This window comes from Scyliorhinus canicula, chromosome 13, assembly GCF_902713615.1.
Source record: "Scyliorhinus canicula chromosome 13, sScyCan1.1, whole genome shotgun sequence".
Classification (NCBI taxonomy): Eukaryota; Metazoa; Chordata; class Chondrichthyes; order Carcharhiniformes; family Scyliorhinidae; genus Scyliorhinus; species Scyliorhinus canicula.
Genome location: NC_052158.1, coordinates 120,914,898 through 120,931,588, shown reverse-complemented (window position 1 = coordinate 120,931,588; position 16,691 = coordinate 120,914,898). Strand labels below are relative to the sequence as shown.

Here is a 16,691-nt window from a genome sequence, read left to right as displayed (position 1 = left end):
AACAGCCAGCATGCTGAGTTTGATAGTTTTAAAGAACTGGGAATTTCCTAAGAGTAGCTCATGCTCTTACATCCAGCGTTTCTTTGTAAGAAATGCAGTGGAAATTCTGTTTGTGTAAAATAAACGCCGGCGGGATGGCATTAGTTCTAAGGAATTTTCTGGACATGAGGTTTTATTAAAATAACACAATCTCTATTGATATTCAGAATGTGTTTGACAGGGTGTCTCATTGAAGGCTTGTTACAGATATTCAAGTATGATATAAACACAACTCCAGCAGCATGCTAAATGTATTAGCATGGATAGAGGATCGATTAACTAACAGAAAACAGAGTGGGGATAAATGGATGTTTTTCTAGTTGGTGATCAGTAGCTAGTGGTGTGCCTCAGGGATCAGTTTTGGGACCGCAATTGTTTACAATTTACATAGAAGATTTGGAGTGGGGTCCAAGTGTAATGTGTCAAAGTTCGCAGATTAAACTAAGATGATTGGTCGAGTAAAGTGTGCAGAGGACACTGAAAGTCTGCAGAGGGATATAGATAGTTTAAGTGAGTGGGCAAGGATCTGGAAGATGGAGTTCAATGTTGATAAACATGAGGTCATCAATTTTGGTAGGAATAACAGCTAAATGGACTATTATTTAAATGGTAAAAAATTGCAACATGCTGCTGTGCAGAGGGACCTGGGTGTCCTTGTGTATGAATCACAAAAAGTTAGTTTGCAGGTGCAGCAGGTAATTAAGAAGGCAAATGGAATTTTGTCTTTCATTGCTAGAGGGAAGGAATTTACAAACAGGGAGGTTATGTTGCAGCTGTATCGGATGCTGGTGAGGCCACACCTGGAATACTGTGTACAGTTCTGGTCTCCTTACTTGAGAAAGGATGTACTGGCATTGGAGGAGGTGCAGAGAAGATTCAGTAGGTTGATTCCAAAGTTGAGAAGATTGGCTTATGAGGAGAAACTGAGTAGACGGGGGCTATACTCATTGGAATTTAGAAGAATGGGGGGGGGGGGGGGGATCTGTTAGAAACATAAAATTATGAAGGGAATAATTAAGATAGAAGCAGGGAGGTTGTTTCCACTGCTGGGTGAAACTAGAACTAGGGGCATAGCCTCAAACTAAGGGGGAGCAGATTTAGGACTGGGTTGAGGAGGAACTTCTTCACCCAAAGGGTTGTGAATATGTGGAATTCCCTGCCCTGTGAAGCAGTTGAGGCTACCTCGTTGGATGTTTTTTTTTGTTTTTTTTTAAATAAATTTAGATTATCCAATTATTTTTTTCCAATTAAGGGGGCAATTTAGCATGGCCAATCCACCTACTCTGCATATTTTTGGGTTGTGGGGGCGAAACCCACGCAGACACGGGGAGAATGTGCAAACTCCACACGGACAGTGACCCAGAGCCGGGATCGAACCTGGGACCTCAGCGCCGTGAGGCAGCTGTGCTAACCACTAGGCCACCGTACTGCCCTTCGTTGGATGTTTTTAAGGCAAAGATAGATAGATTCTTGAACAGTAAAGGAATTAAGGTGTATGGTGAGCAGATGGGCAAATGGAACTGAGTCCATAAAAAGATCAGCCATGATCACATTGAATGGCGGAGCAGTCTAGATGGGCCAGATGGCACACTCCTGCTCCTAGTTCTTACGTTCATTAAAAGTTGGTTGAGGGACCAGAAACAGAGAGCTGTTATCCCTACCAAAATGGATGACCTCATGTTTATCAACATTGAACTCCATCTTCCAGATCCTTGCCCACTCACTTAAAGTATCTATAATCCCGCTGCAGAGAACATTAATGTGTTTCGCTTGGATTGAGAAAGGTTAAAAATTCTGCACCCCAGAATTGCGTCCAGGCCAACAAGGATAATTGTTCACTACTTGACTGTTGCAAATAGCAAAATTAAGGCGAGTTAAGCAGTCTAAGCTTGTATTATTCATCAGAGCACAAAATTCTTCATTGGTTAGCACACCATTTCACTGAGAAAAGATGAATACTGAGATGATTGGAAATGTTATACTTATGATGTGAAGGCACATTGTTGGAGAAGAGTAAATGGAACTTGATTCTGCACCTGGCCTTGATAACAGTTAACATTTTAATGCTGATTTCACCGGTGGTGCATAATGAACTGTATTTCACGCAAACTGAAGCAGAAAGATTCAAAAATGGACACAGCAGTCAATGTTCTGATTGTAGCTATTATGGATAACACACTTTTACATTGGTTTACACTTACCCGTACAAATTTGTGATAACAGATGTCAACAGCAAAGGGATGAAAATAATATCTGGAACAGAATAGACGGTGGGCACTCGGAATTTACAGTTATGTGTTTAACCGGAGTATTCGTCCGCATGCAACGCAGGAATCACACTCAATGGAAGATTTACAATCTGCAAAATGTGGGCACCCTTACAACAAATCATTTGAACTTTCAAGTTTTCCATTGAAAGCTGGTTCAATATTTATGTGCATCACTAAATTTCTAAGTTAATCACTGTTATCTGTGAATATTTTTTATACATGTTAGCACAATAGAACAATATTGTTACCTCTCCTTTGCCTGTTATTGAAGCTGGAGTTCTCATGTTGCCTTTCGACTGTGTCAGAACTTAATGAATCACACTTGTTGTCTTGTTTCTGCAAAGATGATTTCCTAATGTATCTGTGCAAGAGAAGTTGTACTTTATTGGAAATATGCTATATGAAGTGAATAATATACTTTAATAATTACAGATAATAGTTCAGTTTGCGTGCTTGACTGGTGCTCAGTCATCCCAACATTTTTCATGTCATCCTGGTATTTAAGTCGCTGATCCTGCTGAACTGATGCAGCTGCTCACTGACAGGGTGCTGTTCACCCTGCTCTTGCTATGGGGGGTTTATCGTTTTATGTGAATTCCTCAAGTAAAATGCAGTCTTAGCAATCAATCCGTCCACAGTTCTATCTGTGAAGGTTGATGGCTGCCAATTAATTTTGTTGGTAACAATCTTTCTCTGAGTTTCAATGGTATTCAAGTTAATACTGTTGGGTATCATAATGTTCGTGAAATATGCAGAAGCCTCACATGACATTTGACTGGGTGGGCAACTGAAAAACAAGAAAGATTTGTAGTCATGTATATTAGACTATTTTCATTTGTCCTCTCAGGGATGGATAGTAACAGGAACCACGAACATTCGCCTCAGAAATACATGAATACAGTTCTCCTCATAAGGCTACTGAAGTCTTATCTTCCTACTCCATGCTTTCCTTGGCAAACTAGATGCTGCACGCACCTATTGGTCTCCAGTGATGCTATGTTGTACCAAAGGATTTTGACATACTTGGGTCTTATTTTGGATTCCAATAAAAGATGGGAATCTGATAGATAGGAAAATCCATCATTTTTCAAATATATGAAGTTTTTGTATTTTGAATACCTACCTTACAAGATGTGGCTGGTCACTTTAAATGTTGTTTACTGCAACAAGGAGTTGAGCTAAAATCTATCTGTTGCCACCAGATGATGCCTCCCCCCAACTACGCAATGACAAGCAGGAGCATCCACCCCCCCCCCCCCCCCCCCAACCATGGAAATTGCTGCATCACCCCCACTATGGATATTGTTGGATGAACCCCCCTTGCCCATAACCCACCACCGGACCCCCACCAGAGACCCCAACAAACCCCCACCAGAGATCCCCACCAAAGACCACCATTAAAGGGGCCCACCAGACACCTCCATCAGCCCCCCCCACCAGTAACCTCCATCAGAAACTCTCCCACCAGAGACCATCAGAGATTCCCCACCAGTGACCCCATCAGGCCCCCCCCACCAGAGCCCCCCCCCCAATCAGAGGCACCCAGCAGAGGCAGCCATCAGAAGCACCCATCAGAGACCCGCATATCAAAGACGCGTGTACCAAGCTATGATTGACAACTCTTGACCACATTAAAAACAGTTAAATGCTTTCTGCTGAGGAAATGAGGAAGTGAAAGCACTTAACTCCTAGATGTTTATAAACATTATGGCTAGGTTCAAAGCACGGTGCTTGAGAGGCATTCAAGCATGAAGGGAAATAAAAATAAACAATCCAGACACATTGCTGTTTGGAAGCAATTACCCTGTCAATTAAAGCCTAATAAAAGCTAGTACTCTTTGAAAGTGAATTGAAGCCTTGCAGATCAAAGGATTGGAGGCATTTAAAGCGCTGTGATGTGTTTTGGCTTTCTATGAAGTAACAGCTTTTGAGACATCTGACTGAGGCAGCAGGTGTAAGGGACAGGTAAGTGAAAAAAGGGATTTTTCATGGTTTCTGCCTATCTTTAGCTTCCAGATAGGAGTGATTTATGGGGGTAGGGTGCTATGTGATGAGGTATCTCCGATATATGGGGGGGAGGAGTTCTCTGATATGGATCATCTCTGATATTAGGGGTCTTTGATATGGAGGTCTGGGGAGGGGGGGGTCGGCTGGTGTCTCTGGAAGGGGGGTGTCTGATGAATGTCTCCAATGGGGAGCCTGCTGTGGTGGATCTGATGGGGGGGGGGGGTCTCTGAGGTGGGTCTCTGAGGGGGTCTCTGATGGGCAGGTCTGATGAGTGGGACATAGGCATTCGAGGTGGGGAAAATAGAAGCGGACCCGGGGGGTAGATCAGTGTTCTTCAAAGTCGGAGGCGCAACCCTGTTGGGAGGGTCGCGGAGCCATTGTCCATGGTGCTCCCGATCGCGCAAATCCCTGTGCAGCAGCCAGCTTTTAATAACGCCGGCTGCAAGGGGCCGCCAACATGGTAAACAAAAGTCGGCCGCATTGCGCTTGCGCGCATGATCATCGTGCGTGCATGCGCATCCTGCGAACATGTTAAAAAAATTCATCTGCATTGCGCATGCACGCACCATGATCGACGCGAATGCGCATTCTGCGAACATGTTAAAAAAGATTCGGCCTCATTGCGCATGCGCGTCGATAATCGGGCACGCATAGGCAGTGCGGCCGCTATTTTTTTAAACGGTTGCAACTTTTTGGTTTACAAGTTCTGTAGTGGTTTTTATTCATTTATTTTATTCATTTTTTTTTTTTTTACAAGTTCGGGGGGGGGTTTATTCATTTTCATTTATTTTATTCATTTTATTTCTTTGTTTTTTTTTACAAGTTCGGAGGTTTGTTTGATAAAAATTTATAGGAAAAAAATGCAGAATTTTGGACAGATGGAGACTCCATAATTTCCGTCACAGGAAGGCTTCACCTTCATCCAACAGGTTCCATTGGAGGAGCGTGTACCAGGGCCAAAGGGACCCAAAACCATTTCCGCCATTTTGTCAGCAGCAAACAACGTAAGAGAAAATGGTAGGTCGCAAATTTCGGCCGGCGTGGGTCGCGAAGGTCGGCCAGGTTGGGTCCCGAAGGTTGGCTGGCTGGTAAAAATGGGTCCCCGGAAAAAAAGTTTGAAGAACACCGGGGTAGATTCATCATGGTTAGTGGGAAGCTGGAGGGAATGGCCATGGTATTGGTGAACATATATGGCCCAAACTGGGATGATGTCGAGGACTTTAGGAGGGTGCTAGGGAAGACCCCGGACCTGGATTCACCGACCGATTATGGGTGGAGACTTTAACACGGTCCTGGATCCGAGACTGGACCAGTCGAGTCCCATGTCCGGAAAGGTGGCAGCTATGGCAAAAGAGATACTGGGGTTTATGGAACGCATGGGAGGGGTGGAACCATGGAGATATGGGAGGCCCAGGAGTAAGGAGTTTTCATTATACTCCCATGTGCATCAGGTGTACTCCCGGATAGATTTCTTTGCGCTGGACAAAACGCTGCTGGCTGAGGTGGTGGATACTGAATATTGCGCAATTGTGGTGTCAGATCACACCCCACACTGGGTAGACCTGCAAGTGAGCAAAGGAAAGGTCCAGCGGCTGCAATGGAGGTTAGATGTAGGGTTGCTAGCGGAGGACGAGTGTGTGAGCGGGTGAGGGAGGCCATTTGGGGATACATAAGGGTCAATGATATGGGTGGGATCTCGGCAGGGGTGGTGTGGGAGGTACTGAAGGCGGTTATTAGGGGGGAACTCATTTTGATTCGGGCCCATAAGGAGAAGGCTGAACGGGTGGAGTTGGACAGGCTGGTAGGCTAACCTTTACAGGTGGACAGGAGGGGCTTCTGAAGGAGCGTCAGAAACTGCAAGGAATTTGAGCTCCTGTCCACAGGGGGCGGCCCATGAACATGGGGGAAATGCCAGCAGGATGTTGGTGCATCAGCTGAGGAAGCAGGAGGCGGCGAGAGAAATTGGGAAAGTAAAGGATACAGGGGGAAGGTAGTGGTGGATCCGGCGGGGGGGGGGGGGGGGGGGGGGGGGGTGGTGAATGATGTGTTTCGGGAATTTGATGGTAGACTATACAAATCGTAACCCCCAGCCAGGGAGGAGGGTGTGAAGCGATTCATGGCGGGGCTGGAGTTCACAAGGATAGATGAGGAGTTGGTGGAAGGCTTGGGAGGCCCAATCGGGCTTGGGGAGATTATAGACTGTTTAAAGGCGATGAAATCGGGTAAGGCTCCGGGAGCTGATGGATACCCGGTCGAGTTCTACAAACCGTTTTCCGAGCTGCTGGGGCCACTCCTGGTAAAGGCTTTTAATGAGTCCAAGGAGCTGGGAGTGCTCCCCCCAACATTATCACAGGCATCGATTTCCCTTATTATGAAGCAGGATAAGGATCCAGAGAACTGTGGATCATACAGGCCGATCTCTCTTTTAAATGTGGATGCAAAATTGTTGGCAAAGATCTTGGCCATGTGCATAGACGATTGTGTCCCAGAGGTGATAGGGGAGGACCAGACGGGTTTGTGAAGGGATGACACCATACGTCTAATAATATTGCATGGCTCTTATATGTGATAATGATGCCAGCGGAGGCGCACAAGGTCGAGGTGGTGGTAGCCATGAATGGAGAAAAGGCCTTTGATCGGGTAGAGTGGAAGAACCTATGCGATATCCTGGGAAGGTTTGGGTTCGGGCAAGGATTCGTTGACTGGGTCCGGCTGTTATATCAGGCACCAGTGGCGAATGTAAGGACCAACCGGGTCCGGTCAGAATATTTTAGTTTGTGTTGGGGGACAGGACAGGGATGTCCACTCTCCCCACTACTGTTTGCCCTGGCCATAGAACACTTGGCAATGGCGCTTAGGTCATCGAACATCTGGCAGGGATAGTGAGAGGGGGGGGCGGAGCATAGGGTTTCACTCTACACGGACAACTTGCTCCTCTACATAATAGACCTGTTGAGGGTATGGCTGGGATCATGGAGATATTGGAGGAATTTGGTCGGTTCTCGGGCTACAAATCAAACATGTGTAAGAGTGAGGTGTTCGCGATCCAGACTCGGGGGCAGGAGAGGAGACTGAGGGAGTTACTGTTTAAAATGGTGTGAAGGAGTTTTAGGTACCTGAGGATTCAGGTGGCAAGGGACTGGGGTCAGCTCCATAAGTTAAATTTGGACAGGGAGGTTGAGCAAATGAAAGGGGACTTCCGCAGGTGGGACATGTTCCCGCTGTCATTGGCGGGGAGGGTACAGACTGGGAAGGTGACAGTCCTCCCGAGATTGCTATTTGTGTTTCAATGTCTTCCAATTTTTATCTCTAAGGCATTTTTCAGGAAGATGAAAGCGGTGATCTCGGGTTTTGTATGGGCTGGTAAGACCCTGAGGGTGAGGAAGATCCTTTTGGAACGGGGCTCGGGATGGGGGGCTTGGGCCTTCCAAATTTCATTAATTATTACTGGACGCGAATATATTGATGGTTAGGAAGTGAGTAGTGGGGGAGGGGTCGGTGTGGGAGTGAGTCAAGGCGGCATCCTGTAAGCATACGAGTTTGGAGGCTTTGTTAACGGCACCTCTGCAGTTCTCGCCAGCTTGGCACTCCACAAGTTCAGTGGTAGTGATGGCATATGAGACTGGAGGGGGCGTCGGTGTGGTCACCGATCTGTGACAACAACCATTTTGTTCCGGGAGGACTGGACGGGGGGCTTAAGGAGGAGGCAGCGGGCTGGGATTGAGAGATTTGGGCATCTCTTCATTGAAGAGGGTTTTCGAGCCTGAAGAGATTAGAGAAGGAGTTTGAATGGATGGGTGGGAATGGATTTTGGTACCTACAGGTAAGGGACTTGGTCCGGAGGCAGGTTCCAAGCTTCCCTTGCCTCCCTCTAAGGGAATTGCAGGATAAGGTGATGTCAAAAACATGGGTTGGTGAAGGGAGGGTCTCGGAAATGTATAAGGAATTGATGGAGTGGGAAGGGGTCCCAATAGAGGAGGTGAAGAGGAAGTGGGAGGAAGAGTTGGGAGGAGAGTTGGAAGTCGGACTATGGGAAAAGGCCTTGAGGAGAGTCAGTTCATCCTCGCCGTGTGCCAGGCTCAGCTTGATCCAGTTCAAGGTGGTCCACAGGGCTCATATTACTATGGCCCGGATGAGTAGGTTTTTTGAGGAGGTGGAGGGCAGGTGTGGGCAGTATGGGGAAGCCTGGCGAATCACGTACACGTGTTTTGGGCGTGTCCGAAGCTGAGGGGATTCTGGCAAGGATTTGCGGATGTCATATCAGAAGTCCTGGAAGGGAGGGTGACTCTGAGTCCAGAGATGGCAATATTTGGGGTGTTGGAGGATCCGGGGGCCCAAGAGGGGAGAGAGGCTGATGTTTTGGCCTTTGCCTCCCTGGTACCCCAGAGATGGATTTTGCTGGGATGGAGGTACTTGGAGCCTCCAAAGTCAGGGGTGTGGGTCAGTGACATGGCAGGGTTTCTCAGGCTGGAGAAGATTATGTTCTCCTTAAGAGGTTCAATTCAGGGTTGCGCTCGGAGGTGACAGCCGTTCATCGACTTCTTTAGGGAAATCTGACCATCAGCAGAAAGGGGGGGGGGCATGGCATTGTAGAATAAGGATAGGGAATCCAATATATGGGCAGTCAGGAGGTAGGGCGGGGGTAAGTTGGGTATGTTATTGTGATGTTGTTGCGTGTGTCAGTACGTACTGCTGTTTAGAATGTTTAAATGTTAAAATTATAAATGCTTCAATAAAATGTTTTCTAAAATAAAAGAATGCAGAGAGCAAAATTTTCCCATATTTGTTTCAGTGTCAGTCCTGGCGTAAAAACCGGGAGAATCCCATCGGTGCCGATGGTGGGAAAACTCACCGCATATTCAGCCTATCTTCATAGTATTTTGTTCCACATGTTTCACACCTTACTTGTGGTGGCTTGCCCCTGCTTCACTCGCCCTGGAAAACTTAGGGCAGGAATCTCCGCTCCCCACGCCGGGTGGGAGAATTGCGGGAGGGCCGCTCTGGCACCCCCCGTGATTCTCCCACCCCTGCTTGGAGAATCGCCACTCGCCGCTTTTCCCGGCGACCGACAATTCTCCGGCCCGGATGGGCCGAGCGGCCTGACGACCCCGACAGGTTCACGCCGGCGGCAACCACACCTGGTCGCTGCCGGCGTGAACATAGCGCAAAAGGTGAGTTTGGGGCCTGTGGGGGATGGAGAGATGATTGAGCACCACGGCCGTGCCATGGAGGGGACTGGCCCGCGATCGGTGCCCACTGATCGTCGGGCCGGCATCTCCAGGAGACGCACTCTTTCCCCTCCGCCGCCCCGCAAGATCAAGCCGCCACATCTTGCGGGGCAGCGGAGGGGAAGATGGCAACCGCGCATGCGCGGCTGACGTCATTAGGCGCCGCCGGCCGCGTCATTCTCGGCACGTCGCCTTGACGCCAGCGTCTTGGCCCGGCGGCCGAGTTGCACGAAACGCCACTCCTAGCCCCCCGGGAGGGAGAATAGGGGGCGAGGAGCGGCCTCCGACGCCGTCGTGAAACACTCTGGGTTTCACAATGGCGTCGGCCGTTGCGGAGAATTCCACCCCCAATCTCTGTAATCAATGGGCACCCTTTTCAACCAACTCCCCAGCAGTTGTCCCAAATCCAGTCTGTGGATGGCTATGATCCAGGAAGAGAGCGCCATGTTTCACGGAGCGAACCCTCACCAAACTTCTGGATGTGTCGAGTAGCATTCGTACCCGCGACCGGCCAAGTGTCCAACAAGCAAGGTCACCAAGCCTGCCTGGGAGGCTGTGGCCGCGATAGTGAGTGCCAACTTGCTCCATAAGAGGATGGGTCTACAATGTCGGAAGTAGATGAACGGCCTTCTTTGTGCAACCAGGAATCTACTCCATGATTCAGCTTATGACCTTCATTCCCCAATCAGGAATTTTATATACATTATCAGTAAATACTTTTTGTGTTATTGTGGATAATATTAACCAAGTTTTGTATTGTTCCTTCCTCATGTCTCATGAGTGCCCTCCTTAACACACCCGTCACACCTCCATGGTGATCTCTCTCCCAGTCACCTCAGAGGTTCCCAATACTTGTCATGGTGACCTCTTTGCCGCCGCCCCCCCCCCCCCCCCCCACCCCGCCTCCACCGCTCTCACTCCCCATAGTTCCCCCAGTAGATAATCTGCTCCTCACATCCTGCGCTGTTCAATCCAGGTTTAGGTTCTTTTGAAAGAAAATTGGTGAAGGATTTCTGAGGAACGCCTCTTTGAATAATTAATGAATGGCATTGTTTGGATTATTGGGAATATCTCAAGATTGAGTTAAGAAAGATGCTGCAATGGTTAGTGACCAGAAATGAACAGATATTACACTACCTGTTGGGTGTATTCAGTGGAGCTTGGAAAACATGTTCCTGTATCCTTTGGTTTAGTTGACTTGCTTCTGTCATACAAAGGAAAAATAAAGCAATTATTATTCAGAGTTTGTATTCTTGGGTAATTCTTCTCGGAATCTGTAAATTATCCATTTTTGGATTTGCGGGTAGATTTTCCTGTTCCTGCACTTGGCACTCTTGGGTGCAATAAATCAGGCAGGAACTCGCTTCTGTCAGGGAGCACATCTGATTTTCTGTGCATTTAAATTAATGGTTATCAGAACTGGGTGGATTTGTCAGGGATGTGTACGTCACCCTGTATTGCTGAAAAATAAAGGAACCATTATCAAAGTTTTTTTTGTCTTCCTGTAATCAGGGCAGAATCACAAATACCAAATTTCAAACAATGACAACAATTTATACTGCATGAAAAGGCTTCTGATTTATTGGCAGTCTGATTGGTAGAGAAGTTGTCATGGAGAATGCACCAGGGAAGTTATCCCCACAAGTGGAACGGGCCCCTAATTAAAGCAGTTAATGCCAGTATCAATTCACACATTTAAAATTAAATGAATGAATACAAGGAATTTGGTGAATGGTGTGTGGGGGGGGGGGGGGGGGGGGGCTGCAACTTGTTGGACCAGTTTGGTAAGGTTCATTGAGTCTAGAGAAATTGTTTGGGAGGGGGAGGGGTTAGTTAAGGCAGCAGGCAGTCTGCCAGCTTGGGAGGGCTGTGGGGACAGTGGATTTTCTTTGTCTAACCTGTTGGGTGGTGCAAGCGGCTATCTAAGGTGAGCCTGGGGCCTAGGAACTTGTGGTGAAGGTATGGTGCTTCACAGTGATAATGGCTGTCTCAAGGGTGAGGCCCCCAACAAGATCAGTCACCTGGAACGTACAAGGCCTGGGGAGACTACTAAAGAGGGCAAAAGTGTTTTCTCGCTTATAGGATTTGGGAGCCAATGTAGTGTTTTTACAAGAAACTCACGTGCGGGAAAGGGGACAGACTAGGCTCTGGAAAGCCTGGGTGTTTCACTTGGGCTTTGATAGTAGGGCTCGGGGGGGGGGGGGGGGGGGGGGGGGGGGGTGATCCTTATTAATAAAAGGGTTCAGTTCTGGGTGGGGAATATTATAGCAGATTAGGGTGGATGATATGTGATGGTAGTGGGGACATTAGAGGGAACGCAGGTAGCTCTAGTGAATGTGTATGTCCCGCCTTGGGTTGATGTATCATTTGTGGAATGGTTGCTGACTATGGTGCTGGGTCTCGACACCCACCAATTGATTTTGGGGGTGATATGAACTGTGTGTTGGACCCAAAGGTGGATCACTCTAGGTCATAATTGTTGGTCCTAGCTGGGATGGCGAAGGTATTGTCTGCATTTATGGAGGAGATGGGAGCGGCAGATCCATGGCAGTTTGTGCACCCCGGGGGCTGGGAAGTTCTCGTCCTTTTCTGCATTACACAACGTGTATTCGAGGATTGATTATTTTGATGAGTCGGACTCTTCTCGCTGGGGTGAGGAAGGTTGAGTACTCGGCGGTGGTTATTTCCGACCATGCCCCGTTTGGGTGTACTTGGTGTTGGAGGTCAGTTGGGAGCGGCGTTGGGGCTGGCGGTTAGACGCAGGGCTGCTATTGGACTTGGCGTTTTGTGTGAGGAGTTTCAGGGCCCTACGGGAGTATGCGGGAAATAATGATAATGGGGACGTTTCACCCTCGATTTTGTGGGAGGCATTGAAGGTAGTAATCAGGGGAGAGATCGTAGCATTTAAAGTACACGTGGATCTGAAGGATGAGCAACAGAAATTGATGGATGAGATTTTAGGGGTAGATCGTAGATATGCGAGGGACCTGACCCCGGAGCTTTGGCATGCAGGAAAAAACTGCAAACACAGTTTGACTTACTGTCCACGGTAGGGCGGTGCAGCAATTGAGGGGGTGGGGCGAGAGGGGCGGTGTATGAGTATGGGAGAAGGCCAGTTGTTTCTTGGCTCACCAATTAAGGTGGCAGGAGGCAGCCAGGGAGATTGTTCAGGTTAGGTGTTTGGAGAGTAGGATGTCTCATCCCCGGAGAAGGTAAATGGAGTGTTCAGGGCCTTCTATGAGAGTTTGTATAGGTCATAGTAGGCAGAGGACGTACAAGCGATGGCAGAGTTTCTGGGGGGTTTGGAGTTTCCCAAGGTGGGGGAGGATTTGCAGGAGGAGTTGGAGGTGCTATTGAGTCTGGAGGAGATTCAGATAGCGTTGAAGCATATGCGGGCAGGGACAGCATTGGGACCGGATGGGCTCTTTGGGGATTTTATAAGAAGTTTTCGGATCAGTTGGGTTCATTGTTGTTGGACATGTTTAGACTAGTTTGCGCTTGATGCCCTTCCACTGAGGCAAGAGGTTGAATTATACAAGCCTGGTGGGTAGAGTTAAGGTGAACTTGCAAAGGTGGGATAGTCTCCCGTTATTGTTGGCGGGCCGAGTCCAATCGGTTAAGATGAACATCTTGCCAAGATTTCAATTTGTATTACAGTGTCTCCCGGTGTTCCTGCCCAAGTTGTTTTTCTGAAAGGTCAAGCGGCTTATTTCCGTTTTTTTTTGGGCGGTCAGGCCCCGAGAATTCAGAGAGGGGTGCTTCAGAGGGAGAGACAGGCAGGGAGTTTAGCGTTGCTAATAATAGCTGTACTATTATTAGGTGGATACGTGGAGAAGGTATTGGGGTGGTGCGAGGACCCGGGGGCTCTCTGGGTTCAGATGGAGTCGGGGTCATGTCGGGGGCCAGGTTTGGTGCCAGCAAAGTAATGAACCCAATGTGGTGGCCATGCTAAACATATGTAGGCAACTCCACCAGCATTTTAAATTGGGTGCAGCTTCAAGGCTGCCTCCCATTTGTGCTGGCCATCTGTTTGAACCTAGATTTTGTGCACAGGGAGAGAGGGCTGGAGAGAGTGGGGGATTCATTTTTGGAGGGGCAGTTTGCCAGCTGGAGGAGACGAAGGAGAAATTTTGGGTGTCAGTCTCGGACATGTTCAGTTACCTCCAGATGTCGAGCTTTGTTACGAGGTTTTTATCGGCTTTCCCAATGGTGCCGCCATCATCCTTATTGGAGCGGATTCTCTCCTGATCGGGGTCAGAGGAGGGCAGTACATCCGGCATATATGTACGGATTGCAGAGGAAGAGTTGGGTTTGGTGGAAGGGGTGAAAGTGAAATGGGTGGAAGGGTTGGGGCCAATACTGGAGGAGGGGGTGTGGAGTGAGGCTCTGCGGAGGGTGAAGGCCACGCTGTCGTGTGTGTGACCATGCGTTATCCAGCTGAAGGTAATGTTTCAAGCGCACCTCACTAAGGTGAGGATGAGTCGTTTTTTTGCGTGGTGGAGCACTGCTGGAGGGGCCCGCACACCACACACACACACACATGTTTTGGTCCTGTTCTAAGCTGGTGGGTTTCAGGAGGTCCTTTTTTCAACATGGTGATCCTAAATATTGAGTTAGAGCTCTGCTCCCTGGTGGCTAGTTTTGGGTGTTTGGACGTGCTTGCACTCTGGACGGGCGCGGGGGGCGGATGTCCTTGCATTCACCTCATTGGTGGCGCAGAAGCGCATCGTGCTGGGTTGGAGATTGGCGATACTGCTGAGTATCTCAGTGTGACTAAGGGATTTGATGGAGTTTATGCACCTCAAGAAGGTCAAATACACCTTGCGGGGGTCAATTGAAGGGTTCTATCAGAGATGGCGGCCGTGTATATTGTATTTCAGAAAATTGCTAACTGTTAGCGGTTAAAGTGGGGGAGGGGTTATTTTCTTTTCTTTTCAGTTTTCGTTGCTTTACAAGGTTGTGGCGGGGGGGGGGGGATTTATATGGGGTTGGTGTTTTGTGAAAGGTATTTGGTTTGTATGTTTTGTAATTTTGTATAAAGTGTTAAAAATGTAATTAAAACATTTCTAAAGAAAAAAGAATTGGAGTTTGGTGTTGTAAAGAAAAGTACAGATGGAAAAGTATCGAATAGTTATACATTCAAACCTGAATTTGCACTTTTATTTACCTCGGTAAGCTTGCAGCTGTCCTGTCAGAACTTTCCGGATTTCAGACACCCAAAGGTTCTTCAGTTCTACTGATGATGCCTGTAATTAGGTGTTCATTTTCAAATTAAATTAAAAGGGACAACGTTGCCGGAGAACAAATGATTTAAAAATGGTAGGCAAGGCTTTCCACCTGTGTTCAGCCAGTTTTGGGTCGGAACTCCAGTAGACAGGGCAGATAGGGAGCCACTCTCCTGCCTATTGCTTGCACCCTCCCCCAGCCACTTCCATCAAAGGTAATGAGGACATGCTGCCTAATATAGGCAGACATTTTCACATTAGATAATACATTTCCCAGCTTTTGGATCCGAGCAATATTGAGTATTATTAGACTCCAGTGTGTTCCTAACATCCAGATAGGGTGGTAATAACTAACAATGCCACTTCTGTATGTTATTTATGAACGTCTAGCATGGAAGTGCACTGGAGCCCCTCTGTGATTAGGACAATAAATGGAAAATTCAGGAAATATTGAAGAGATCAGGAAGCATCTGCTGTGAGAGAAACAAACTTCTCAGGCAGGATTTTTCAGATGGCAGTGTTTCCCCATCCTCACCACTAGTATTTCCAAATGTGATTAAATGCATTCCTGGAGTTTTCACCGCATGCCTTGCACCTACATTCCAGTCAACACATCCATGCATGTAATCCGTTGCCTTTCTACGCCAACTGGAAAGCAAAAAGGCTCATTGCCCAATTTGACGACGCTTGACTGTCAATTAAATAGCCTGCTTTAAATTTTTTTAAAACAGTTTTATACCTGAGAAATGTTCAAAGAAAATTAGAAAGAAAATAGTCTTTTTTAATGTCCCAATGATATTTCTCCAGGATCGTACATTGCATCAGCATCCTGGAGATTGGTCTTCAATTCCTGGAGACTCCAGACCAATTCTGGAGGGTTGGCAAGCCTACCCGCCCTTGATAAAAACATATATAAAAATGGTATTGTTGAGGGGGAAATTCCCCTGAAATAATTACTTAGGCTGCACATGAGGCTGTTTTTCTTGCCTTCTCTTTGAATGAAAATTACTTTCCCTCCCCAGCAACCCGTCGTCTGCTTCTGGGAGTATACCTATGGCCTCCCCACCTGATTGGGGCTCAATCCACCGATGACAAAATGCTGGTAAAATGGCCCTTAATAAGGCATTTAGATATTTGAAGTTGAATCCTACCCCCTTATGGCAGGATTCAACTTCAGGAAACATGGTGGGACATGGCTGAGCAGCCGATCTGGTAAGCTTAATTTTACCGGCCGTCTCCCCAAGTCCCCTGCCATGGTTCTGTCTTGTGTGTGCCTGCAAAATTCTCCCCAACATTTGAGACCTATGAGTATTTTGACTTTCGCCCTGATTAGGATACTTGTTCAAACTTTTATGGCACTAAAAACTCAACTGACTACCAGCAAAATGAAATGAAACTGATTCATTAACAGATCATGTGCGGTTACCATGGTGTACCCAATGCATTTTCATTCACTATTAGGCAGTTATCCCTACCCTTGTGATGTTTCCAAACAGTTGCATCAAGAGTAAGAGACAGCAGTGATGCTGAATTGCAAAGGTCAGAAACAAAGTGGATATCTTCAATAATCTTTATTGTCACAAGTAGGCTTACATTAACACTGCAATGAAGTTACTGTGAAAAGCCCCGAGTCGCCACATTCCGGTGTCTGTTCGGGTACGCAGAGGGAGAATTCAGAATGTCCAATTCACCTAACAGCACGTCTTTTGGGACTTGTGGGAGGAAACCGGAGCACCCGGAGGAAACCCACGCAGACACAGGGAGACCGTGCAGACTCCACACAGACAGTGACCCAAGCCGGGAATCGAACCTGGGACCCTGGAGCTGTGAAGCAACAGTGCTACCCACTGTGCTACCGTGCTGCCCTGCTGTGTTACCATGCTGCCTCTGATATGTTACAGTAAGAAGTCTTATAACACCAG

General features: G+C 47.6%; 1 protein-coding gene across 11 annotated transcripts in view; it reads right to left on the bottom strand.

Moving 5' to 3' along the window:
• mcf2l2 (MCF.2 cell line derived transforming sequence-like 2) overlaps positions 1–16,691 on the bottom strand; it is a 465,252-nt gene that overhangs the window by 80,632 nt on the left and 367,929 nt on the right. For all 11 annotated transcript variants that reach the window (XM_038816480.1, XM_038816477.1, XM_038816487.1 and 8 more), the window contains 3 exons: positions 14,712–14,790; positions 10,682–10,748; positions 2,558–2,670 (listed from right to left, as the gene is read on the bottom strand). In XM_038816480.1, the coding sequence (XP_038672408.1) occupies positions 2,558–2,670; positions 10,682–10,748; positions 14,712–14,790 (259 nt within the window). The remainder of the gene's footprint in view (positions 1–2,557; positions 2,671–10,681; positions 10,749–14,711; positions 14,791–16,691) is intronic.